The 27,875-nt window shown below is 31.4% G+C and overlaps 1 protein-coding gene across 2 annotated transcripts in view; it reads left to right on the top strand.

The window, feature by feature from the left end:
* Positions 1-7,385: 7,385 nt before the first annotated feature.
* The window catches only part of SRPK (SR splicing factor protein kinase), a 38,119-nt gene continuing 17,629 nt past the window's right edge, over positions 7,386-27,875 (top strand). For both annotated transcript variants that reach the window (XM_080153555.1, XM_080153554.1), the window contains exons 1-8: positions 7,386-8,583; positions 9,280-9,407; positions 11,847-12,141; positions 12,701-12,815; positions 14,087-14,190; positions 14,607-14,699; positions 18,463-18,510; positions 19,768-19,848. In XM_080153555.1, the coding sequence (XP_080009681.1) occupies positions 8,422-8,583; positions 9,280-9,407; positions 11,847-12,141; positions 12,701-12,815; positions 14,087-14,190; positions 14,607-14,699; positions 18,463-18,510; positions 19,768-19,848 (1,026 nt within the window). In that variant the 5' untranslated portion in view covers positions 7,386-8,421. The remainder of the gene's footprint in view (positions 8,584-9,279; positions 9,408-11,846; positions 12,142-12,700; positions 12,816-14,086; positions 14,191-14,606; positions 14,700-18,462; positions 18,511-19,767; positions 19,849-27,875) is intronic.

The following is a 27,875-nucleotide window of genomic DNA, read 5'->3' as shown; positions in this document are numbered from 1 at the left end:
GTATGTAAAATAGTGCATATCAAATAATATTGGAGGTGCAATAGTTTCAGCACATAACCGTCAAAATCAGAAATTAATAATATTTTTTTTCAGTATGGCTTCGAATCCGATTAATATCCGCAGGTTTACAACAGGTTCTCAACCATTATATCCGCAGAAAGCTGTCTACAATACGATGCGATAAATAACTAATAAAGAACTTAAAATGTTACTTTAATCAAACCAGACTATAATAGTCAAATATCTTGTTTTTGGCAATCAATCATTTTACAATAACAAGCGGCTGCAGCAGCATCTCTAACATAAAAAGATTAAATACCCTAAAACAAACTCAGAAACTATTAAAATACAGAGCTGTATTGGTTCAGTGGTTATCGAGATCTTAACAGACTGGTGTCCTAACATTCTGACTTTAGCGATTTCATGGAACTTTTTTTGCGAAAGTGATAGAAAACCAAAATATTGTAATATACACACTACACACATACCATTATAGTATTTTTGCTTTCATTTAAGCAATGTGTCAGTCACCATAGAGAGAGAAAGAAAGTATATAAACTAATGCCTATATAATTATATTTATAGTTTGGCATATGAAAATATCTTTTTATAGCGCATACCGAACAAACAATTAAATAGTTTAGCCTATGATAGCCAAAGACACTTTTATTTCTTTTTTTAAAAGTAACAGGATCTATGTTTGTCTGTTTTTACCGATAGGTCTGGCAAACGTTAAACCGATTTGGTTCTCTTATAGTGTAGCTTCATATATCTCCTGGGAAGGTTTATAACTAATTTGGGGGAGGGTACCACAACCCTCTCGAGAAAAATTGCAACAACAACCCCCCCCCCCCTAAAAAAATGTCTATATAATTACACTAGCGGCTTCTATAATTTCTATAAATGTACGGTTGTATATTTTTAGCAAGCAATGTAAGAAATATAAAATTTTTATAACTAACTTAAAATATAAAGCAAAAGAATGTCTTTACATTTATTATCTATCTTTAATAATTGTAAAACATCAATTAACTTTAACTTTTACATACTCTTTCTAACACTAATTCTTTTTACATGTACAGTTTGGCCTATGAATGTAATTTAATATAAAGGGTGAGCAAAAAAAATGCGTAGATTTTAAAAATTCAAATTGCGCGGCTTGTGTTAATAGTAGAAAAATGTTACACATACCATTAGAACCGATAAGAAGTCTATTTTTTGAAAATATAAGAACGATTCCTCTGCTACGTATAGTTAGGGAGCTACGTGTTAAAATGTCCCAACTGACTTAAAACTTGACTTGCGAGTATATTAGTAAATATTAGACAATAATTCTTGCAAAAAGACGTGCGTACATTTTTAAAATTCAAATTGCGCGGCTTGTGTTAATGGTAAAAAAATGTTACGCATGCCGTTAGAACCGCTATGAACTGTATTTTTTGGAAATAAAAGAACGGTTCCTGTGCTACAAATAATCTAGGAGCTAGGTGGTAAAATGTCCCAAAATTTACTCGCAAGTCAAGTTTTAAGTCAGTTGGGACATTTTAACATGTAGCTCCTTAACTATACGTAGCAGAGGAATCGTTCTTGTATTTCCAAAAAATAGACATTTTAACGGTTCTAATGGTATGCGTAACATTTTTCTGCTATTAACACAAGCCGCGCAATTTGAATTTTAAAAATCTACGCATTTTTTTTTGCTCACCCTTTAGTATACCGAACAATCACATAAATAGTTTGTCCTATAAAACTCTACATAGAGTTTATAAATTTACATATACAGTTGGGTCTATGAAAGTAGACAGTGGCGTGCGAACTGAAAGAGGTATTTGTACCTTCTAACGCCCCCCCCCCCCCTTCCAAAAAAGGGTTTTGTATGCATAATAAATACATAAAAGTTTAGCCTATGAAACTCTATATATTGTAAATATTATACAGTTTGATCTATCTTAATAATCTTAAATGTCAAATTTCTATAAAATTTCAGTTATACTTTACAAGAAATAAAAAAAAATGGCTTCACATTTAAATTATCTATCTTTATAAGTTTCTAAAACATAAACGAACTGTTAAACTCTTACTAACAATAATTCACTAGTCTTTTTACATATACAGTTGGGCCTATTAATATCATTTTCATGTATTATACCAAATAATCACAATAATAGTTTAGCCAATGAAACTCTTTATATAATATTTATTAGAAATAAGTTTAAATAAAATAATTTACGGGGTATTAGTTGTGTAAATATAGAGCAGAAATAACAAACTAATAAATGAGCAGAGATAAGATAAAATTATGGATGATAAGCATAAAAGCTCGGACTAAATAAAAACAAGGATGACAACATCCATAAAAGTGAAGCTCAAAAGGAAAGACAAACGAACAATAACTCTTGTAGAATGTCAGAACTTAAGAAATAGAACATTAATTTGTAAGTCTATATAAAATTGTACATAAATTCAACGTAAAATTGCGTAAATCAGGATGCAGAAGAAGGACGTAGGCAAGGACGTCCAAAAAGGGGGGGGGGTAATGTGGTGATTACCCCCCCACAACCGAATTTCCCCACAAATTTTTTTCATTTTATCCCCCCCCCCCATTTACAATTTACCCCAAGCATTTACCCCCATCCCCCAAACAATTTTTTTTTTTTTTTTTTTTGGGGGGGGGGGTATTTACTACTCTGTTACGATATCGATAGCACACTCGAATGCTACCTTTTGCTTGCTGGGCCCCTTTACCCCATCCCCTTCCCTCTTACTAGATTATAGAACTAATCAGTAAATTATGTCCATGTTAGCAACCTAAATTGACTACAATTTTTCCACTATCATAATATTCAAGTATATTCTACATCCACTTGTGTAAGAATATTTAAAGCTGTTATGCAAAACGATCACCGTTGTGATTTCCCTCCAAGTGCCTAGCGAGTACTGGACTGGACCCCTCACCATTAAGTTAGATAAATTATATTTACCCCCCCAAAATTGTTTGAGGGGGGTAATATTTAAATGGTTAAGGGTTCCTACGGCACCCCCAGGCTAGGGGTAAATTCTAAATGGGGGGGGGTAAAATGAATTTTTTTTTGGAAAATTGGTTTGGGGGGGGGGGGGGGTAATCGCCCCATTACCCCCCCCCCCTTGGACGTCTATGACTGCTCCCCTACCCTTTATTCATATAATTTTATACCTTTTGTAAGGGGAAGCGATCTCCCCCTCCCCTAGCCTTCTTTAAAAAAATAGCTTTAAACCAGCAGAGGACCATTAATTGTAAAATTATAGTAACCCGTACTTTTATAGATCCTACTGAACAAAAAAAAACTTACATAGACAGCAAACTACTTAATAGTAATCGAAACACACAGTAAGCAATACTTGAATGAGCTTCACTTTTATGGATGGCGTTAATCTTGCTAATATAATTATTATATTTAACACCTGTTTGATGGGGTTATCCACCCTCCTTTATTTTGTCATGGAGGGAGGGGAGCACATTCTCTCAATACATCCCTTATGCACGCTTCTGCGCATACTTTCACTATGTCCTTCCAGTCTCTTTTTTTTATTTAAGGTTTTTTTTACCTTTTTTTTTAGATATCATAGGCTTGTTATTGCTGCCCTATCTTTAGCACAATTGAACTTGTTAATGTGTAAAACAATAATATAAAATCTAGATATTTCAAGATTTCAATTACGCAATTAATATGCAATTGAATTTAATCTTATTTTTTCATTGTAAAAATTTGTAACAGATTTCAGTGCAAACAAGATGAATATATTTTGCACAAAATTTGCAGACTGAGCGCAAAACTTGATAATTGTGTCTATGGGTGTGCATGTGCACAGCAGAGGTGGATTCTTAAAAATAATTTTCGTGAAAAATCCACCAAAATCACAATAAAAATCTACAAAAATTAAACAAAATCATAGAAGGGTTATGAACATAAGATTTAATCTAATTTTTGTAGATTTTTTATGTGATTTTGGAGGATTTTTCACGAAAACAAATTTACCCAATAAGCGATTTTTAAGAATCCACCTCAGGTAGTATAATTTTTTTTATCATAATTTGGGTAATTCATCATCTTAGACACAAAGAGTGAAATAAAGGAAGGAAGTGAAAAAATCCTCTGCTTCATATTAGTTTTTGAAATAGAAACGACGACATTTGTGTAAAAATGTAATAAAAGAAATAGAGAGATACTGTGCTTTATCTTTAAAAATGTTTTTATAATATAAAGTAACATCCAAGAACTTAAAATAACAAATTTGGGTACAGTCCCTTTCGTGGCAACGCCTCCAAGGGGCGTTTCTTCGCATTTTCACATTAGTTTCTATAGGTTATTTTAGGTTATGTTGGGTTAGGAGATTGCCCCGCAGGGTTAGAGCCCCCCGCAGTGGCCAGAAAAATGGAAAAGGCTGCTGTGAAAATACGAAAAAACGCCCCTTAAGAGGCTTGGCCATGAAAGGGACTATACCCCAAAATTTTTTAGGGAACGTCCCAAGTCAAATCAACTCCCATCTAGAAAAATAATTGACCCTGCCATTTTTTATGAATTGCAAAAGTTTACACTTTCAGTTTTAGAAAAGTTTTTATTCTGGTTTTAATTTTGCCAGAGAGAAACATTGATGAGAGAGTTTTTTAGGATGCCACCAGTGTTGTGCAAACAAAGGGAGGATATTTTCAATTTTAGTCCTCCCCCCCCCCCCCTTGGGAATAATTTGCTTGGGGATGGGGGGGGGGGATCTGTCAAAATGTCTAATTTACAAAGTGCTTTGCACGCCTTTAGGTTGGTATATCAGGGGTATGTTGTAGACCATGAGACAATAAGATAAGACTAAAAAGACTGAAAACAACTAATAAAAGCAGGGATAAGAGATGGGAAACATAGAAAAATATTATTTCAGGCCTGTTACAAGCCTAGGCCTAAAAAAACAGTTATGGGATGGTGCATTAGTTTGTTATCAACGCTAATGAAATCAGCTGTGTGTGTGTGTAGATAAAGTATAGAATAAAATCCAGGTAGCTAGTCTAAAGTAAAAATTGAACTTTTTATAAACCAATATATTAATGGCTTTTGTTAAAATCATGTTATCATGTTTTTTTTTCTCTCAAAATTTTTTTTATCTTTTACTTTAGTAATTTGAATTTTTTAGAAAGCTATCATTGGGTTTCCCTAAGACAGATTTAAGGTTGTATTATTTGTAATTTTATTAATGAGTAAAAATTATATTTAAAAATATCATTGCTAATTGAAATTCAAAATAAATAAATTAGTATGCACTTGAGTAACATTCTATCAAGTTCCTTGGATACTATTATGTAATAATAGATTTGTACTGTATAAAGTAAAGTACAAATATTAAGGTTAAGGTGTTGTATCAATTCCATATTAAATCTTTAAAATTCAAAATACAACATTTAAATTATGAACTACCAAATGAAAATTCGTAGCTAACCACTTTCCAAAAAATAATTCCATTATTTTTGTTTTTTATTTATGGTCCCTATTTGTTGTTTAACTCTGAGCAGATTTAATAATTAAGCTAATGTGATCAAACACCATTTATATTTATTTTTTAGAAGCAAACAAATCATGATTTTTTCTAGAAATGTCTGCTTCGAAATATGCCTCGGTTTTTACATAGCCTGCCTCCAATTGTCTATTGGTTGATACAAAACAAGCTGATCCTTATTGGTTTAGAGCAATAGCTAATTAGGAGCTGCCTCCAGTAATGTCATTTACTTAGGAAATGGTAAAAGTTGCAATATCCCATTCAAAACTAGGCCGGGACCTAATTTATGGCCAGGTTTCCTATCCCTTATCCCTTAATAAATGTAAAACTAAAATTGAAAAGGAGACAGGAGGGTTTCTTCCCTCAACCATTCACAACAAGTGCTCTTAGTAATGAAATACAATAGTACACTAGTACACTAAAGATATGAATTTAATTTATTTTAAAAACAAAACAAAAATAATTAGTTAAGAGTGTGTCTAGACAATGTCTGAGTGAATCAGTAAGTCAGCAAGAAAGGTACACTTGTGGAGATGCTATGACTTTAACCCTTACAGATCGGGCCCCTATTCCCACCTTAATAGATTGGGGGGGGGGGTCATATTGACCCCCCCCCTCTATCTCGGCTTCTGTTACAGATAAAGACGTAAAATTTTTTTCTAGTGGTTTTTGTGTATTTTTAGAGAAAATTACTTTTTCTAGTCATAGGGATCAGGCCGCTCCTTAGCCGCTTTTTAGCGGCCAGCCGCTAAATTTTAAAACAGCTGTAGAGCAGCCAATTTTGCAGCTAGGATGACCAAATTTTAGGACGAACTTTTATTTTTCATAACAAAAAAATTATTTTTTCTGATCATTGCCAAAAAACGGCAAATAACGGAAACCGCCATTTTTGGCGGTTATGGCGGTAAAACGGCGGTTAGCGGCGCCAATTAATATTTTTATCTGTTAATTATTGCTCAAGGATTTACCAAAAAAATTTATAGGTCTCTAGCTGTAATAGAAGCCACGATATTCATGATATATGTTTGTAGTAAAAGCCGGACAAAAATCGGTCATAAAGTCGGTCAGGGTGTGAACAAATGGTCATAACACCACTTTTCTCATTCACCAAAAAAATTTTAGGTTTCTACCTTATATTCAAAGTCATAATGTAGAAATTAAGATTTATTTAGAATTTTTTTTTTATTTTAGTGCTACCCAACCGACTTTGACCGGACACCATGACCGACACAGACCAGATATCCTAATAAAATCAACTCTTGCCGACGTATAATTACTAAACTTAAAAAGTCATGAAGTCACAACTCTCTATCTTACCTACAAAAAAATGACATTGAAAAAATAGAGGGGGGGGGTCAATATGACCCCCCCCCCCAATCTGTAAGGGTTAAAAAAGTTTTTATCTTATTAATAAAGTACAGAATTTCTGTCTGTTTGTCTGTTGATCTATGTGTTCCAAAGGACATTGCTAACCGCTAAACCGAGTTCTCCTTTTGGGGGACAGTACCACGTTGCTTGATTCACTTGAAGAGATGTGATTGATAATGAAGATTTTTTTCTTTGAAATATATTTCGTTATGAAGTTGCAGTAGGTACTAATTTTTTAATGTTATGGTTGAGATAGATTTATAACAGTTAAAAGTAAAAATAATTTGGTTGTCGAAATCAACCTCCCCCTCCCCCCCCCCCCTTAAATTCCCCCAGACGCTAATATTAAATGATTTAAAATATGAAATTGGTTCTTTTTTGGAAATAATTGTGAATTTGAGGATTGTTGAGTATTTCTCTAAAATAATAATATATCTACTACCTCAATTATGTGTCCTGCGCAAGCCAATGCCGCGTTACAAATTTAGTCAGTGAAATCTTTTCCCCGTTCAAAGAAAGGACATCACCTTTTTGTGCCGAAATTCCTTTCATAACTTATTCAAATAGTACCAAATTAATGATAATTTAATCGTCACCAAATAATGATTAAATATATTATTAACAAGTGAGTGATGTTAAAGTATAGATATGTTTTTGTTTTTCTATGTATTTTGCATTTTATTTTTGTTATGTAAAAAACACGCAATTTTTTAATTGTTCGCGAAAATTCTTTATTTATAACTATAAGTCTAGATATAATTGTTTATATGTTATAATAGAGTCAAATAATAAAATTTTTGTAAAAGGATTCTACTTTGGCTTGAAAAATGATTGTTTTGAATTTTGGAAAGTACGTACATGTGCGTCATGCGCCTTAATATAATATTTTTTTGGGTTTTATTTATAAAATAGGAATTTAACTTATTACTTAATTTGTAATATAGATAAGATTTTTTATAGAATATTTAAATAATTTGAATATAAAAGAAATGATGAATTTCCTTTGGTTTAAATTTAAGGCCATTGATGAGGAGTTTTTTTTTTGTGAATATTTTTCATATTTTTTGTTATCAATTATGGGAAATCCGTGTAAATGTCAATTTCAAACCAAGAATTTTGTTATGTAGAAATTTTTGGGTAAATTGTATACTAGGTAATAATTAAGTTATTGTTAGATTTGATTTTTTTTTCATTTTGTGGTTAAAATTACGAAAATTTTCGTTTTTCAAATAGACTTTTACTCAAAATCGCGATCATTAATAAATTGTATTTATCGGTTATAATGGAAAGTTTTTATGATAAACTTAGGTACTAAGTTTCTTTTAAATGTAAGTGGCCTAAGTGGCCAGGCAACCATTAAACCTATGGTTTTTATATATTCTGAGTCTATTTCCAATTCAATTAGGATTCATTCAGAGACAAAAAAGAAAAATCATAAAGAAGTTTTGCAAGTGAAATTATTTGATTTAATACTTTAAATTAATGCATTTTTTTTGTTAATTAGAATAAGTTTTGGAGCATAACATCATAAAAATGAGCGGGAAAGCAGCGGTCAACAGACGCATCTTGGCGATACAGGCCAAGAAGAAGCGCAAAGTTCCTAAAAAGAAGGGTGGGGGAGCCCCCAAGGGGGGCGTGGTGACCCGCGAGAGGGCGGCAAAACAGGAACAAAATATGAGTAAAAGTTTTGATGATGTAAGTTTTATTTTCAACAAAACAGTGATTAAATTAAATGAATCTTATTTTGAAATTTAAGGTGAATTATTCTCAACCAAATTTAATTTCTTACCAACTATATAAGGTCTTATTTTTCTTTAGTAAATAATATGTTTATTATGATTATCCTATTAAATAAAGTAGCAAGTTCTTTTTTGTCTGTAGCTTAAGATTTCGTTTACTATTGAACCGATTATTTTAAGGAAGCTTCTTATGATTGGTCCCTGGATGGTTTTAGGCTTTTTATATTATATCTAAGTTTCGTTTTAGGCTGGTTTCTTACTTTTTTTTTTACTTAAGTCAAACTTAAAGAACTAAAACCAGTTTCTACTGTTTATTTTACATTATGATATTCCCCACCACCCTTAAAGTACCCTTAAACACCAGCTCTAAAACAAAAGCTACATTATTCATTCACTCATGATTTATTTTATAATATCATTAGTTGCTTCGATCCTATAATCTAGGGGAGGGCGGTTTAGAAAAATAATCCAAAACACCGTAAGACATTTATAAAACTTCCCTGAAAAGTTGAACCCATTCCCAGCAGTAATTTCTTAGATCGACTTTAGCTTTAGGAAAAATCCCTTACTACTTTATATTATAGGATGTAAAACAAAAACTGAGTTTAAATTTGTCTTCCTGACAGGTGTCACCATAATTATATATTCCTAGGACGACGAGGAAGAGGAAATTCTTGGTAGCGACGACGACGAACAAGAAGCACCACAAGACTATTGCAAGGGAGGTTATCATCCGGTCAAAATTGGAGATCTTTTCAGTTCCAGATATCATGTAATAAGGTGGGTTTGAGCAGATTTTTTTTATTACAAAAATATTGAAACCGATAATAAAAAACCTTATTACTCATTACCTTTAATTTCAAAGTTAACTTTAAGTGAATTTTTACCATATCATTCGTTTAAGAGAAGATATTGTATGCTATCAAAAATTATGTTGGTTGGACGGATAATGGATACCCAGAATAGTTATTTATCATATTTTCGTAATATTGTGAATGCTAGAAAGGATATTAAATTATTTAAACAATTTTGGTCATGTGATCAAAATTTGAATTTTCCTTCTACTATTGCCCCCTCTGGGGGCGAAGTAGGTGGAAATTTAAATTTTTGTCACTTGACCTTAATAATGGTGAAATAATTTTGAATGACCTTTCTTGTATAAGCAATATTAATAAAATATGATACTTGGTTTTGTCTCATTCTCTATCTTTTTCTTAAATTCAAAAAAGTCTATCAAAAAATTTACATCATCTAAGGGTGAACAATAAATATCTCTGTCTATTTTTCTCTATATTTCTTCCTCCTCCCCCCTCCCTCACTTTTCTGTCTATTTCCTTCTCTCTCTCCTCCTCTTTTGTACGATCATTTGTACAATAGAGATAACCTAGAGACAGCACAAGGGAATTTTGTTTACATTATGTATCAGCTATAAATTGTTGAATATCTTAGGTTAAAGCTTTCCTTGGGTAAAATATATGAAGAAAATATTTCTTTCATCATATAATGTGAAGCGTATGACACAACATATAATAAGTTAGTTATAAATAATTTAATTTCTTATAATAAAGTTAGCTTTCTAAAAATTATATCATTGCAAAATTTAGTTGCAAATAATGTTGCCTATAGGGCTGTATTTCATATACAACAAAAAGTGAACAAAGGTTTCTTTTTAAGAAAAAAATGGGGTCAGATTGACCATCTATGTCTAATGTTTATACCCACATCAAATATTAAATTATAACAATGTACAGTAGAGTGGATCAAGTTTGGACATTGAATTTGTAATCAACATCTACAGTTTAAACGTCATATAAGAAACCTAAATATAAAAAATTGATTTTGTCCTTGAGGGGAAATGGGGGGAAGGTGTTTCCATGCATTAAAAATTTTAGAAGTTTATTCTGGAGGTGCAACTTTTTTTCTTTTAAAGTATTGCTTTATGCATCTTTTTGAATTTGTCTTGTTGATTAATATAAGAATATCAAATTGGTTTTAAAAAATATTCATCCAAGCATGAAAAATCTTAAATTAAATGTAAAATCTCTTGGTTTTTAAATTTATTTATGGATTTTTCTTGCTAGGATCAATAGTTTTCAAAACAGATTTTTTATTCTTATTCTACTCTTCAAGACAAAATTGGGAAGGTGCATAAAGCTATACTTTGAAAGAAAAATAATTGCTTCCCCCCCCCCCAAAAAAAAAAAAAAAAATTCTCCCCACAAGTGTCTTTCTAAAAGTTTACATGCATCAGCGAGCCTCCCCATTATCCAAAATATTTTCTTTTCATTTTTTGGTCTCTTATATGATGTTCAGACAGAAAGTGTATGTAGCACATTTAAAATTAGAAAATCATTGAAAATCAAGCCACTCTAATGTACAACATTTATTTCTTCAATTCCACAGTACAAAATTATTCCTGTATTTAAATTTAACATATCATATAGGAAAAAATATTCTTGTATTTAAAATTAAAAATCATGTTGGAATTTTTTTTACAATTTTTAAATTTTTTAATAATGTACAGCAAATTATTTCCTTTTATCTCATGTTTTGAAATTTATAAGATAGTTAGAATAAATTACAGAAATAATGAAAGTTTTAAAGAAGAGAGTGTCAGGGGGGGAGTCGAGGGGGGTTTCCCCCCTCAGGAGAGGGGGGGTTGAGGGGGGTCTCCCCCGTCAGAAAAAGCTTGGGCTTAAATCTTCAACAAATAAAGAAAACAAAATTATTTTAAAAATTTCTTTTTTATGTTAAATATTATTATTTTTGTGACACTTGATTTTGAATGACAAAAAATGTTGAAATAAATATTACCCACTGTATGAAATGTTAAATTAGAAATCAATAATGATGTTGGAAAATTTATTCTCATTTTATACTCTGAAAAAAGGAATTGACAAAAAATAATAATTTTTATTTCAAGACCAGAAATAAATTTGAAATAAATAATTTTCTTTCCCCTATATTTTTTATTCCAAAATGCCAAGAATTAATTTTGAAATAAAATAATTTTCTTTCCAATATTTTTATTCCTTTTTCTTATTGGACGTCATTTTGTGTCCAATGAGAGACTAGTGTTTAAATATTTTAAAGCTTATTACAGCATTTATTTTGAATATGATAATAGCAACATTCTTTCATTAAATGTGATAAAACATTTTAAATTCTAAAGATTTTTTTCTTCAAATGTGTTTTTCATAACTCCTTTTTGTTTTATAGGAAACTTGGCTGGGGTCACTTTTCCACGGTGTGGCTGTGTTGGGACCTAACGGAGAAAAAGTTTGTGGCGCTTAAGGTGGTCAAAAGCGCCTCCCACTACACAGAGACCGCCCTCGACGAGATCAAACTGTTGAAATGTGTCAGAGAATCCGACTCCTCGGACCCGCTCCGAGAGCGAACGGTCATGCTGCTGGACGACTTTAAGATCCACGGGGTGAACGGGACGCACGTGTGTATGGTGTTTGAGGTGCTGGGACACAATTTACTCAAATTTATCATTAGAAATAATTATCAGGTATGTTATCATGGTTATTATTCCTAGACTTAGTTTTATCAATAACCTTTAAAAGGTCATAAGTAGCTAATTACAAACATGAATTTACAGTTCAGATACAAAGATGGTACATCTAAGTTTTTAGGATGGACAGAGTTCTGCACTTATGGTCATTAGGTCAAGAACCTTACGGATATAGGGAAGAAAATTATAAATGATGTTCCTGTAGGCTAATGTCGCAACTTTGATTATTTATCTAGTCAACTTTAGAGAACTTTATAAGAATACGGTTGAACCCATTTAATGATTTCTATAAAGGGGGAGGGGGGGGTTTAATGCAACCATCTCGTAATCAATGTATAAATGGCACTTAGAATTCGAATTTCGATCAGAAATTTTGCATGATTAATCCTTGGTAGGTCTATTTTCCTCAAATCGAACAAAAAGTTGGATAAGTAACGGCTAACGGCTGGCGGCTCAGCCCTTACCCTCCTCAAAACAAAAAGCTTGGAAATCCCTAGTTGAAGGCGTTAAAGTTCAACTCATGAGATATCTTTAATGGAATCACCTCGTTGTTTAGGGTATGCCACTTGAGAATGTAAAGATAATGATGAAGCAAGTGTTGGAAGGTCTCCACTATCTACACACAAAGTGTAAGATTATTCACACTGATATTAAACCAGAAAATGTACTAGGTAAGGATATTTTATGTTATTAATAATTATGGGGTTTCACTCTAAAAATAATTGAATTAGGTTAATATTTTTAGTAGGGATGGCAATCCGTCAAATTTTTGGACCGGATTCAGATTCTTACAAGAATCCGTCCAATAAATGGCGGATTCCCGCGGATTCCGGATTCTTATATTTGGCGGATTCGGATTCCGGATTCAATATTTAAAAGACTTTTTAAATTTTTTAAAAAAAATTAAGTGCTACATATGTCCTAAAAATTAATGTTCTTGGTGTTCTCTATGATTCACTGTCGAGAATCGAACCAGATTTTAAAAGATATTATATATAATGATGATAATCTTTGCCTTCAAAAAGGGAGAATTGAAAGAAAAAACTCAAGGCGTTAATTTTAGCCTACCAATTAAGAATCCGAATCCGCTATTTAAAAACGAATTCTGGATTCGGATTCCAAAATTGACCAAAAATTGGGCGGATCCCGGATTCGGATTGCTAACCCTAATTTTTAGTCTTTTCCTTATTCTTCTGGATATCATTACTCAACTCACCCTGTCTGTAGATATAGCTATCTATTATACAACATAGATTTATCTATTTTATTCCTAAGTTAAACCCAACTTGTAGCTTTTTTCTTAGTTTAATCTTTGAATAAATTACAAAACTATTACAATATGGATTACCCTTATTTAGAAAACAAACAATGTAATCTTTAATTATATTTTAGTATAAAACTGATTAATAGGTATTTAGTTATTAAGTTCTTTCTGTACCTAATTAAAGATGGCTTTATTTTATTATTTACGTCTAGCGGCTGCGCCCTTAATATCTAGGAGCTCTGTTTTAAAAGAGCTAGGGAAAGAAATTTTTTTTTGCCTAAAACCATCCCAAGACTTAAATCTAAAAATATAGACTATGTAAACTTAGCTTCACTGAAAGGGAAAATCAATCGTTTCATTAGTCATAAAAATCTTAAGCTACAGTAAAAAATTCTTACTATTTAATTTATTTAAAGTGTCTAACATGATATTCCTTGTACCTAGTTTAATAGATAGAAAATATGCCTTGATATTATGCCAGGGAAATATTGTCTTCAATTTTTTTAGATTCCTGACATAGAACTCATCTTTTGGTCAGGTCTTTCATCCAGTAGGAGGATATAGGATGGGGTAAAGAAGTGGATGGAGGGCATCGTTATTCGAGTTTCATTTTTTTTATACAACATGAAAATCTAATGTAAGTGTAACACATCCAAGTAATAATATATGCATTACTAGTTTGCGTTGATGACGAGCATATCCGGCGTCTGGCAGCAGAGGCCACTCAATCACATAAACTTGGACTCAAACTACCTGGATCCGCCATGAGCACAGCTCCTAAGGTTGGTGTTCGTTCTTGTTGATACCTTGGTAGTGCAGCTACTCTTATAACTAGGGTATGTGTCTGTCTGTACGTCCTATTAATTCTTAGAGTATTCTACAATTGCCTTCTATAAATACAGAGTCTTACAAAATATTAAGCTTGGAGCTAAGGCACTCTTAATAGTAAATACATGGTCATTATATTAAAAGCTTTGTTGCTTTATTGATTGTAGTCTTAACAGTACATTTACTAAATAGGTTCCAAGATTTATCATACATTTTTAATTATTTAATTACAGTTTCGCTGTTAACTGTGTTACATACTGCTTCGCTATTTAAAGACTAAAAGGTCCTTGTCTTCAAATTTTCAAAATTGAAAAAAAAATTCTAAGAGGATATTACCAAGAATTGACAATAATTTACAATAATTTTTAAGGAATTGCGCAAAATTGACCTGACGGCTAATATGTCAAAATCCAAAAAGAAAAGGTTGAAAAAACGAGAAAAGCGAAATCAACAGTTAATGGAGGTAGGATTTATTTTGTTAATCTTTTTAACACGCAAAAATTGTTTTAAAAGATTTGTATCTCTCGCCGTGTCTGTAACTATGTAACTCTTTTTAAAAAAAGAATAATCGATTTATCTCTTATGTTATTTTTATTTTTAATGTGATTTCCTTCGCCCTTTCCTTTAAAGCAACCTTTTTTTCTAAATGAACAATTTTAGAATTCAGTTAATTAGTGTTTGATCGAATCAATTTCTATTGTGTAAAGAGATAATATTTGATTGACTAATAGTCAATGACTATGGGAACTGGGGAATTGAAACTCAAGCATAACCACGAACTAATCTCCGACCAATTGCGCATAGGGATTTTGGTAATTTTTCACGTTTTACACCTTTTCATTGAATATCCTAAAATAAGGAATTAGTCACTTCTCTCTCTTCCTTCCTCTACTCTCCTCTCTCCTTTCCTCTCCTCTCATTCTCTCTCCCTTCCTCTCCTCTCTATGCACCCACCTTTCAAAGTTTGGCCAACAAATTAAAAGTTTTGCCTTAATGCCAATACCTATCTTAGCTATTTAATGGTGATTAGTTAGAGTGATCAAACCATAGTTTATGCAATGTTCATTAGTCATCTAGTAAAAGTATAAGGATAAAGATCAACTTATATTGTAATGTCATTTTCTTCCTATCCTCTTAGCAGTTACTAGCTACATATATTAAGCTTGTCAATAATAGGTGAGGAAAGAGTTTATAGATTGACACTAAATAAACCGCCGCCATTGTTCTCACCCTTCCTGAAAGAATATCTCTATTGTATTGCATCTTATTGTCCAAAATTCAGATAAAAAGGACAATTAAAGTTTAAAAAGTAAAAAAAAAACATTTTCTTTAGACTTTCTGGTAATGATTATAGAGTTGCCAGGCTTTCTAAATTTTACTAAATTGTTACAGGAATTATCATGCAAAGTTTGAAATCGATAGAATAGTTTTAACATTCCTAAATAAATCTATCAGTTACATATAGACCTACGTACGACCCAAATTTGAAAGAACTTTACCACTCTAAATGTACTTTACTCTATTATCTGGCATACTTGCGATCCTTTAGTGTATTCTAGAATCTTCCAGAGAGCGTCTGGCAATTTAGTCTTCAAACAAACCAAACAAAAAAGTTTCAGTAAACGTTATGCTGTAAATGTTTGTTTAAAAAGCTTATTTGCTTAATGTTTCTTATTTTTTGCCACGTTATTATGTAGCAGATCACACACAGAGACATAGATATTTTACGCCTATACCTACCTAAGTAACCTTTGATTTAGCTAATTTTACTTATTCGCTGTTATGCTAGAAAATTCCGACTAATAAAGGGAAAGTGTGAAAAGGGAGGAAGTGTTTGGTAAAGTGAGAGCATAGTTGACTTACAAAACAACCAATTTTAGATAAATATTAGTATTAGTATATTGTAATAATATGTTTTTAGAGTAATATGCAGGGATTCAGTGATAGGACAATGAACGATAAATAAATCCTTTATCACAGTCCTGTTTTGTTAAATTTTCCCTTTTATAGATGGTAAAAATCCACGTCCCAATCTTCCTTTCAATAGTTACAAGGTACCTCAGAAAGAATCCTTAGGATGGAAATGTAAGAAGTATATTTTATTATCCTGTGCATCGTTGTTTACAAATCTGACAATAATTTAAATTTCCAATATTTTAACATGTCGCAATTTTGAAGAAACGTGTCGATGAGAAGTTTACTGCACCATTGCACCGCGGTGTCAATTAGCACGCTAGCATTTTGTCCCTGCAATTTTATAGGGTGTTTTTATCATGTAGGCAATATCTTTTTGTTAATTAGCAACTATTATGTCCTTGCAGTTTTGCAGAATATTCTAACCTTGTTACGAATAAAGTAGTGTTAATTAGCTTACTATTATTTAGTCCCTGATAATTTATAGGTTTTTTTACCATGTAGTCAAAAGATGTATTCAAAATATGTTTTTATCAACTAACTGCCATTTTGTCCCTGCGATTTTAATGGGTGTTTTTACCTTGTAGTCAACATCTTTTTGAAGAGTTAGAGGTCAGCTTATGAAACAAAATATGCATGTTTTTTCATCAAATATAAGATGCATTTTATGTTTTAAAGGTTGACCTTTAACTCTTAAAATTTTTTTTTTCAATTTTACCTGTACAGAGACCACCTGGAGGCTTGGAGCTCCGGAACCTGGAGGCCTATCAAAAAAATCTTAAAGTTTCGGGTATTTCATCATATAAGAATGAATTTATCTCTAATAACCTATCCTCTCAGTCCAAAGATAAAGCCTATACTCCTGGTTTACGCAAATGTGTCAAAACTCCCCCCCCCCCCTTAGTCAATCTCCTAGGATGTTTCTAACTTGTAGTAAAAAAAAATACGGATCTACTGCAGTTCACGGTAAAATATTGCTGGTAACGAATATTGCCAAAAATCTATGAATTTTAAAGGCTGCTAGCTGCCAAACTGCTGAACGTACAGATCATACCCGCACACCATTATAAGCGGTATAAGAAGGCCTGCAAATAATCTGGAATAGCAAAGATCGAATGATGCACAAGGAAAACTTCACTAAAGAAAAATAGGCCTTTTTCGCGCATTTCTCTGCACTGCGAGATAATTATGCATTATTGATTTATGGCTTTTCCAGATTATTTGTAGGCATTCTTATGCCGCTTAAAACAGTGTGCGGGAATGATCTGTACGTTCAGCCGTTTGGCAGCTAGCAGCCTTTAAAATTCATAGATTTTTGGCAATATTCGTTACCAGCAATACTTTACCGTGAACTGCAGTAGATCCAAAAATAGATAATTAGCTAACTATCACTTGATCCCTGAAATTTTTTAGTTTTTTTTACCTTGAATTGAAGTCAATAAAGCATTTTCAAATGTTTCTTTTCTTAATTTTAACGCTCATTCTATTATATTTTATTGTTACTTTGTATGAACATCTTTTGCAAATTAGGGTAACACTACAGCAAATTCGCTCTCAAGATTATGCAATTTTTATTTGCATTTAAATTGAAGACAGTATTTTTATGAGAACAATGGCAAGTTTAATTTAAATTTGGATCTTTCTTTTTTAGTTTTTTACTGTATGATATGGATGGATAACTATCATAATAATTACATTTTGTCATTTTGTGCTATTACATAAATCTGTCTTAATTAAATATTATTTATTACAAGTAAACAACTACTTTTTTCATTATTTCTTTTATTTTATTTGCTAGAGATTTTGCCCCTATCAACAAGGGACTTGATCTCTAGAGGTGTTGGGAGAGAGGGGGGAGATATCCGACCGATTTCAAACGCCGGATAACCGGATAGTGAAGTAGTAAAAAAAAATTTTCATAAAAACCGGCTGCTATTTAAGCTACCCACTGCCGGCTGCGGCGGCTAACAGCTACCAAGTACAGCAGCCGCCGTCAAAACCATGTTTCGAGATTTCTAATGTAAATTTTTCACATAAATAATCATTTTCTGAAAAAAAGTTTGATCTAGCTTCATTTTTACATGTACAGAGACCACCTTGAGGCCTGGAGCTCCGGAACCTGTAGGCCAATCTAAAAACTCTTAAAACTTGGGGAAATTCATCATATAAAAATAATTTTATCTGTAATTACCTATCCTCTCAGTCCAAAGATAAAGCCTATATACCAGGTTTACGCAAATGTGTCAGAACCCCCCCCCCCCCCCCTTAGTTACTTATAGATTTTATAATCATCTTTTTTTTTATAATTTTAGGATGCCTTGAAGCATGCACAGGCTAAAGCAGAAGAAGAAAAACAAGAGGAAAATTAAAACATCTTGGCGTTAAAATATAGATTTACAAATACAAAAATACAAAATACCACGTAGTTTGATTTTATATATATAGATAAAAAATACATTATTTTACCTTATTTTTTCATCTTAAGATTCCAATATTTTACTAAAATTTTAATTTGTATAATCTTACAAGTTACAAGTCACAGTTTTGTCATATTCAAAAACCTTGGTAAACAATCCCTTACCTCATTAATATTATTGACTATTAAATATTTCTACACTTTTTTTCTGCTTTGTTTTCCACTCGTTAGATCAACTATTTGATATTATTGTAACGTTGGATTCTCTGAATATTTTTGGATAAAAAGAGAAAGTCATTCATTATGTTTCAATATTTTTAGAACTTGGATTGTCAGAAAATACGATTTGTTCTTGATAGGACAGATGAAATATATTGCCCATGATTGTTGTCCCCTCGACCCCATCCTCTTTTAGTTTAGGATAGATAGCTTATTACGTCATATCTTAAATAAATTCATATAATCACTAAAGATGTATAGATTTGTATTTACATTCTACGTCTGGGTGTTAAATAAAGTATGTATAATAATAATAAATAATCTTCATGTTAGGAATATGCCATGTCTTATATCTGTTTAAATTTAAATGGTCTATTGATTCAGGGTGTATCTCATCCCTACGCATGAAAACACTATTCATAACTACAATTGCATAATATCATAATTGGGGATGTATTGTACAATGGGGTATTCTTGTCCAGTTTTTTGTTTAGGAATGAATATTTCTTACCCGAGGGAATAAATGATGGACCGATAGGTCATCATTTATTCACGAGGGTAAGAAATATTCATTCCTAAACAAAAAACTGGACAGGAATATCATTCTCATTTAAACAAAAAACTCATTTTTTTATGCTAAAATGTGGTTTAATTTTGGTTTTTAATTTTCATTTATTTCCCGGCTATGAAAAAAGGAGATTATTTTCTTTCTTTTAGTAATTAATAAAAATTATAAAATCTTCCAAAAAAAATAAAAAATCTTCTAAAATCATACCAGGGATATAAATGAGATACCAGGGAAATAAATGAATATTTACATCCACTATTTAAGGGGTTGTTTATATGGGAATGTACAATCACATCAATTTATCGTCCATAGTCTTTATCCTTACGAATCAATTAATGCATACTATGGTCGTTTATTTAGAATTTATTCTTTTATTCACAGCGAAAAGATGTTTTATTTTTGGCCGTTTTGCAGAACGGATTGGCTAGTCTTCCCACAGATTGTAACGGCCACATGGAGGACGATATGAAGTCGGAAAAATCTGCTAAATCAGAGGTAATGTCAGCAATTTCTATAATTTTTGTATTGAACTCTTCACAAGACCGCCCCCCCCCCCTCACTCCCATTTAATTTTAGATTTTTAACGTGGTATAGATATTGTTAAGAGTTGGAAAATGTTGCATATCAAAGATTTGTATATAGGGGAGGTTTTTTTTGTTCTGGTGGTCCACTTAAGTTTTATGTGATATTATGGTAAAATCACTGCAAAAATACAAATTATTGTTCATACAGAACGGCGTACTATCTAAACCAATCTGGGCCAACAAAAATTAATATTTATCTGTATATGAATGTTTCTAAAGTAAAGAACATTATTTAAACATTAGTTTTACTTACGGTTTACAAAGATGATTATATCACGCGAATAAAAAATAAATAAATTGAGATCCTAATTATCTAATAGATGTATAGAAAAACTAACTCTATTATTTTACACAGGGAAAAATATTTATACTAAAAACATCGACAGTAATGAATTAACACTAGGTATCTGAAAATTAACTCTTGTTAGCAGCTAGAATGACATTTGACTATTTGTCATTGCATTAACGCTTTGGTGCTCCCCCTTTGTTTTTTACATGGGATTTTAATGATGATTTGTTTTACCATGCATGTTTTTTTTAAAAAACTCATGAGATTTAAAGCCTTTCTTATTCCTATCCGCTTCATTAGAGGCCTCTAGTGGTGTAGGTGCTTTTAATTGCTAAAATTGGCCAATAAATATGAAAGATGCAGCAAAACTACAAAGTTTTATTTTTTGCATAATGTATGTTTTGTTTGTTAAATCAGTAACAACACTTTTTGCCGATTGTTTTTCTTTAGAAAAAGTAAAATAGTTTACATTTTTAGAGGGATAAATATTTAATTTGTGTACCTAAAATATTTTTTTTACACAACACAAAAAAATACATTGTATTGTATTGAAAAATTTATATCTGTGATTTTGATTTCACTGAAAAATAAGAGTTTTTTTTTTATAGAATTTTTATTCATATTTATGTCAATACCTAGTTTAAATTGTTACTTGTGCAGCTTCTATATGACTAGGGTTAGTCTATCTCATTGAATAAGATACGTTGGTTTAGTCATACCACACTACCAGTTGCTCGTGTATGTAGACTGTAAAGTAATAAGATTCTAAAGTTTACCTAGGAGGGACATAGCAATATAAATTACATAGGTACCTCAAGTTTTATGATCGCGTTTTCTTTATCCTTACGCAAAAAGTTTGGGTACTTATATTTAATTTTGATTGGTAGGTTCGAAAATGGTTTTGTCGAAACTTTTCAACCAATAATTTTATTAATGGGGTTATTTTGTTTATAATCATTAGGAACTAATTATTGTCCTTTCTCTTATCCCTTAAGATATATAATCTGAGGTGAATTCTCAAAAAGAATTTGCCTCACTAAAATCAGTAAGGCTCGCTAAAAATTTAGAGGGGATAATTTTGCCTCATTAAAAGGGGGGGGGGGGCGAAAGTGACACTTTTTGAAACCAAAACTAAAAGTCAACAAAGGAACTCAACTAAAAAAAGAGTGACAGGTCTGAGATTTTGCATGGCAGTTGCTTTATATGGGTACAATATGGAACTGTGAAGAAACGGCGGCGCAACCGCCGAAAACCGCCGTTTCCCGCCGAATTTTTTTTTGCATTTTCTCGGCGGTTTTCGGCGGTTGCTCCGCCGTTTCTTCACAGTTCCATATTGTACCCCTATAAAGCAACTGCCATGCAAAATGGTTTCAAAAAGTGTCACTTTCCCCCCCCCCCCTTTTAGTGAGGCAAATGTTTTTTTAAGAATTCACCTCAGGTGTTCATCTGTGTGTGTGATTAAGTGTACAAACATGTGTGTTTGTGTGTGTGTGTGTGTGTGTGTATCAAGATTAACATCCTGAAAAATGCCAAGTGTCTACAATTATCCTTTCCTCATTTTCCAGCTACGCTTATACACCTTCATTAATGTATATAAAAACTAGGAATAAAGAAATTTAAAAAAAATTATATTCAGTATAGCTTCGGAACCGATTAATATCCGTTGGATTAGAACCGGCTCTCAGCTATACTGAAAAATCATGTATAGCATTGCATCGCATTGCATCGCATTACACATAATTATTTATTAAGATTAGAATGAAAATCATAAAATTAATTATAGTTTTGTTAGTCCGAGCCTCGGTCTATAGGCCTAGTACCTATACACTATACAATAAAAAATCTGTAAACTGTACACGGTTAGACCCTCAGATGTCAAAACTTTATTTTAGTGTTTGGCCAAAATGACTTAGCAATTGTATCTGTGAGTACGTCTAATAACACCCTTTGCTATTTTTAAAATCCTAGAAAAATTTTTTTGCAAGAAAATTGCATAAATTCGCAACCTTTTTTAGAACCACAACATAACTCGAGTTTTAAAACTTTTTATATAAAATCCTTTTTACAAAAAATATCAATAATTACTTAAAATTAAACCTGAAAGAAAAAAATCTCATTACACGTGTTAATTTGCATGTTTTAGGTCTTTTTTTGAGGAAAGTATAACTTCCACATTTTGACAATAATTATATTTTTTTTACATTTCAAAGTAAAATATAATAAAACTTAAACGATTTTTCTTGAATTATCAGTTGAAAATTTCATCAAACATGCAATTTAAGTGATGAAAATTTAATAAAATCATTTTTTGAATATTTAGAATTGCCAATTTTCTACATTTAAAACAAAATGTTAACAAAATTTAAAAACATTCTAATATATAACTTTAAAAATCAATAACATTTTATAAAATGATGTTTTAAAAAATAAATCATTAAAAGGTATTAAAATGCATTTTAAGTTGCTTAAAATTAAAACGAGAATATCTTTTTACACTTTATTCTTTGTAATAGAGATTAATCGTCATTTGCTGAAAATGAAACATTTAATAAACTAAGGGGGGGGGGGAGAAGTTTGTACACTTATAGGAAATGAAATTCAGTACCAAAGTTTGGGAGGGTCGTATGGGCTTGTTTTTAAAGTTATCAACCTAATTCTTTTTGTAGGCTCTCTTATATGACTTGATATACACGTATTTCTTTGAAAATTGAATTTCGGTACTTTCCTTCTAGGGGCTTGTGGAGCAAAAGACCCCCCAAAACACTAAAAATATGAGTTCTGACCATATTTTTAAAGATATCGACCTGATTTTTTCTTAATAATACTTTTTTAACATACCCGAATCAACGAACCATTACAGATTTCATTTTGGGACTTTCCTTCTAGGGGCTTGTGGAGCAAGAGACCCCCAAAACACAAAAATATGAGTACTGGGCTTATTTTTGAAGATATCGACCTGATTTTTTTTTTATAATACTTTTTTAACTTAACCGAATTAACGAACCATTACAGATTTCATTTTGGGACTTTCCTCTTAGGGGCTTTTGGAGCAAGAGACCCCCAAAACACAAAAATATGAGTTGTGGGCTTCTTTTTTAAGATATCAACCTGATTTTTTATATAAAAATACTATTATAACATAACCGAATCTACAAACCATTACAGATTTCATTTTGGGACTTTCCTTCAACGGGCTTGTGGAGCAAAAGGCCCCAAAAACACTAAAAATTTGAGTTTTGAGCTTATTTTTTAAGATATCAACCTGATTTTAAAAAAAAATACTGTTTTAACATAACCAAATTAAGAAAACATTACAGATTTCATTTTGGGACTTTCCTTCTAGGGGCTAGTGGAGCAAAGATTCCAAAACCACTAAAAATATGAGTTCTGAGCTTATTTTTAAAGATATCAACCTGATCTTTTTAAAATAATACTTTTTTAACATAACCGAACTAAGAAACCATTAAGGATTTCATTTTGGGACTTTCCTTCTAGGGGCTTGTGGAGCAAAAGACCCCCAAAACACTAAAAATATGAGTTCTGAGCTTATTTTTAAAGATAACCTGAGAACTCAATTTATTTTGTTTTGGATGTGTTTTACCCTACTTTCCCCTAAAAGGAAAGTGCCAAAATAAAATTATTAGTGGCTACCTAGTTCAAACATGTGAAAAAAGTTTTCATGAAAAAAATCATCTCAATATCTCTAAAAATATTTTTTTGGGGTCTTTTGCCCCACTAGCTTCTAGAAGGAAAGTCCCAAAATGAAATCTGTAATGGTTTCTTAGTTTGGTTATGTTAAAAAAAGTGTTCCAAAAAAAATCAGGTTGATATATTTAAAAATAAGGTCAGAACTCATATTTTTAGTGTTTTTGGGGTCTTTTGCTCCACAAGCTCCTAGAAGGAAAGTCCCAAAATGAAATCTATAATGGTTCGTAGATTCGGTTATGTTAAAAAAAATAGTATTTTTATATAAAAAATCAGGTTGATATCTTTAAAAATAAGCTCAGAACTCATATTTTTAGTGTTTTTGGGGTCTTTTGCTCCACAAGCCTCTAGAAGGAAAGTCCCAAAATGAAATCTGTAATGGTTCGTAGATTCAGTTATGTTAAAATAGTATTTTTTTATTATATAAAAATATAAGGTTGATATCTTAAAAGAGAAGCCCACAACTCATATTTTTATGATTTTTGGGGGTCTCTTGCTCCACAAGCCCCTAGAAGGAAAGTTTCAAAATGAAATCTGTAATGGTTCGTAGATTCGGTTATGTTTAAATATTATTTTTATATAAAAAAAGCAGGTTGATAACTTCAAAAATAAGCCCAGTACTCATATTTTTGTGTTTTGGGGGTCTCTTGCTCCAAAAGCCCCTAAGAGGAAAGTCCCAAAATGAAATCTGTAATGGTTCGTTAATTCGGTTAAGTTAAAAAAGTACTATAAAAAAAATCAGGTCGATATCTTCAAAAATAAGCCCAGTACTCATATTTTTGTATTTTGGGGGTCTCTTGCTCCACAAGCCCCTAGAAGGAAAGTCCCAAAATGAAATCTGTAATGTTTTCTTAATTTGGTTATGTTAAAACAGTATTTTTTTTTTTAAATCAGGTTGATATCTTAAAAGATAAGCTCAGAACTCATATTTTTAGTGTTTTTGGGGCCTTTTGCTCCACAAGCCCGTTGAAGGAAAGTCCCAAAATGAAATCTGTAATGGTTCGTAGATTCGGTTATGTTAAAATAGTATTTTTATATAAAAAATCAGGTTGATATCTTAAAAAAGAAGCCCACAACTCATATTTTTATGATTTTTGGGGGTCTCTTGCTCCACAAGCCCCTAGAAGGAAAGTCCCAAAATGAAATCTGTAATGGTTTGTAGATTCGGTTATGTTTAAATATTATTTTTATATAAAAAAAGCAGGTTGATAACTTCAAAAATAAGCCCAGTACTCATATTTTTGTGTTTTGGGGGTCTCTTGCTCCAAAAGCCCCTAAGAGGAAAGTCTCAAAATGAAATCTGTAATGGTTCGTTAATTCGGTTAAGTTAAAAAAGTATTATAAAAAAAAATCAGGTCGATATCTTCAAAAATAAGCCCAGTACTCATATTTTTGTGTTTTGGGGGTCTCTTGCTCCACAAGCCCCTAGAAGGAAAGTCCCAAAATAAAATCTGTAATGGTTCGTTGATTCGGGTATGTTAAAAAAGTATTATTAAGAAAAAATCAGGTCGATATCTTTAAAAATAAGGTCAGAACTCATATTTTTATTGTTTTGGGGGGTCTTTTGCTCCACAAGCCCCTAGAAGGAAAGTACCGAAATTCAATTTTCAAAGAAATACGTGTATATCAAGTCATATAAGAGAGCCTACAAAAAGAATTAGGTTGATAACTTTAAAAACAAGCCCATACGACCCTCCCAAACATTGGTACTGAATTTCATTTCCTATAAGTGTACAAACTCCCCCCCCCCCCTTGAATCTTTTTGTAACCATATTTAAAATTTTTAATTTTTACACTAAGGTGTTTTTTAATAAAAATCTTTGTTAATTTCTGTTTTACGACAAAAAAAGAAAGGGACTTTCTTACTATTTCTAGGTTATCTTATGCAATTTAAACTATATAATATGAAATAAATTTTAATTGTCTTTCTTTTGAGCCACAAAACACTGTAAAATGTAACATATATGCAAAAATAACAATTTTTTTAATGAATATTATAATATCCTTATATGACATTGCGTCAGAGCTTATTCTTTAGATCATATGTTCATGAAAAGTAGCCATAACTTGGAGGGTTGCGCTATTTATTAGAATACAAAAGAGCAGAAAGCAATTTTTTAGTAGATAAAAAGGTCACCACCACTTTAAACAGATAGGTGTCTGGGTTACATACACCTATGCTTATACATTTATTGCAACAATTATTATACCATAATGCACTTTTTGCAGTCTTAGCAGAGACAAGCTAGTTTTAGGCATACGGTAGCCACAGCCACACTGCCCTTTTTGCACATATTTCTATAATCTGCTGCTAAATTATCCATTTTCAAATCATTAATAATTCCAGGCGTAGGAGTGTCACATAAACTGAAATTATAGAAATAGAAAAAAAAATTTTAATTATAAACAAAAAAATATTTTTTTTTAATGTTCCTAAATTCCTGATAGCAAATTTGCGTTATTGGTATACGAGGTAAAAAAAGAACATTTTAAAAAAAATATTTAAATAAAACCCAACGTGTATTGGCAGTACAAACATCTTAATGCTAGCAGACATATGTTTATCAACATTTGCAGAAAACTATTTCCACAAGAAAAATTATTCAGGTTTCTACTTCACAATTTTAAATATTTCTTTCTGATAAAATGTTTGACATATATCGTATAATCATTTACCAAAAAAATATTTTGATAATTTAGATTTCAGAGAAGATTAATCCTTTCAAAAAACTAAGACGACATTTTACATCTTCTGTCATGACATTTTAGAAAAAATATAAAAAAACCAAAATTTAGTATGAAAACTATTTTCATCGATTTTTCTGAAGGTATTATTGTATTCTGTGGCTTTGTTATTATCATTTACTTATATCGAAAGTGCCAAACATTGTACCCTAACTTATTCATTTAATAAAAAACCAACCGTGTGTAGACATTGGATTTAGATATCTTTTAGTATTGAGAATTAGTTTTTTTAATAGTGTTTTAAGGTTTTAGCATATTCATATTTTAAGAATCTATCCATCTGTTTACTTATCCCTAATCTTTCTTTTCGCTTCCTCCTAACCTCAAAGATTGATTTGAATTTGATTAAGTCATACACAAAAATGTTTCCAGAATTTGTTATTGACAGATTTTTACCCAAAAATTTGGAGGATTTTTATTTTGAAATATGTTGTGTGTACATTTTAAACTTTCAAGAAAGGATAAATCTTTTTATACCTACATATTTTCAAGGCTGTTTATTATATTACAGAATATTTTCCAAATGGTATGATGTGACTTAAGCTTTTTAGGGCGTAGTCGTAGAAAGAATTTAGTGTATATACCTATCTTTTCTAATTTTATGTTTTGGTTGAGGGAGAGGAAGATTTGCCTTATTTTTTTTCTAAAATAACTTAAATCTTGACAATTTTTCATTAATGTTAAAAACCTAGAGGACATATTTAACATAAATGTATCTAGGATTTAATAAGTCTCTATTTTTTTCGAGTTTCGATAATATACGGTTGTTCAATTCTTGTTAGAGCAAAATTTCAAAGTATTTTTCTGCTATAAAATGATTTTAAGCGTAGAAACTGAAATAGTTTCTTTTTCCTTACAAACATTTAAACTGGTATATTTTTTCGCTTTCATTTTGTGATATTGTAATCTAAATGCGTGCACAGGATTTTGTACCACCTGTTGGCTGTTTATCACACAAGTCCCCAACGTTTTACAATAATGTTTTCTTATTAGTCGGCTTAACAACTTTGGGGGCTTTAATGAATTTTGATTGGTTGGTTAATTAAGTTGAGTGTTTAAACGTTCCAACCACTAATTTCAATCTATATAAGGGGGTAATTTTGTGTATCATTATTGGGGATGATTGTACATCAATTTATCGGCCCTTGTCTTTCCCCTGAGATTTTGTACCCCTCCTAAAATTGACTTGAGAAGGTTCA

The sequence above is a fragment of the Acartia tonsa genome, chromosome 3 (genome assembly GCF_053477335.1).
Source record: "Acartia tonsa isolate MP-2025a chromosome 3, ASM5347733v1, whole genome shotgun sequence".
NCBI classification, from domain to species: Eukaryota; Metazoa; Arthropoda; class Copepoda; order Calanoida; family Acartiidae; genus Acartia; species Acartia tonsa.
The sequence above is the reverse complement of the archived record's forward strand: the minus strand, read 5'-3'. Positions and strand labels throughout refer to the sequence as shown.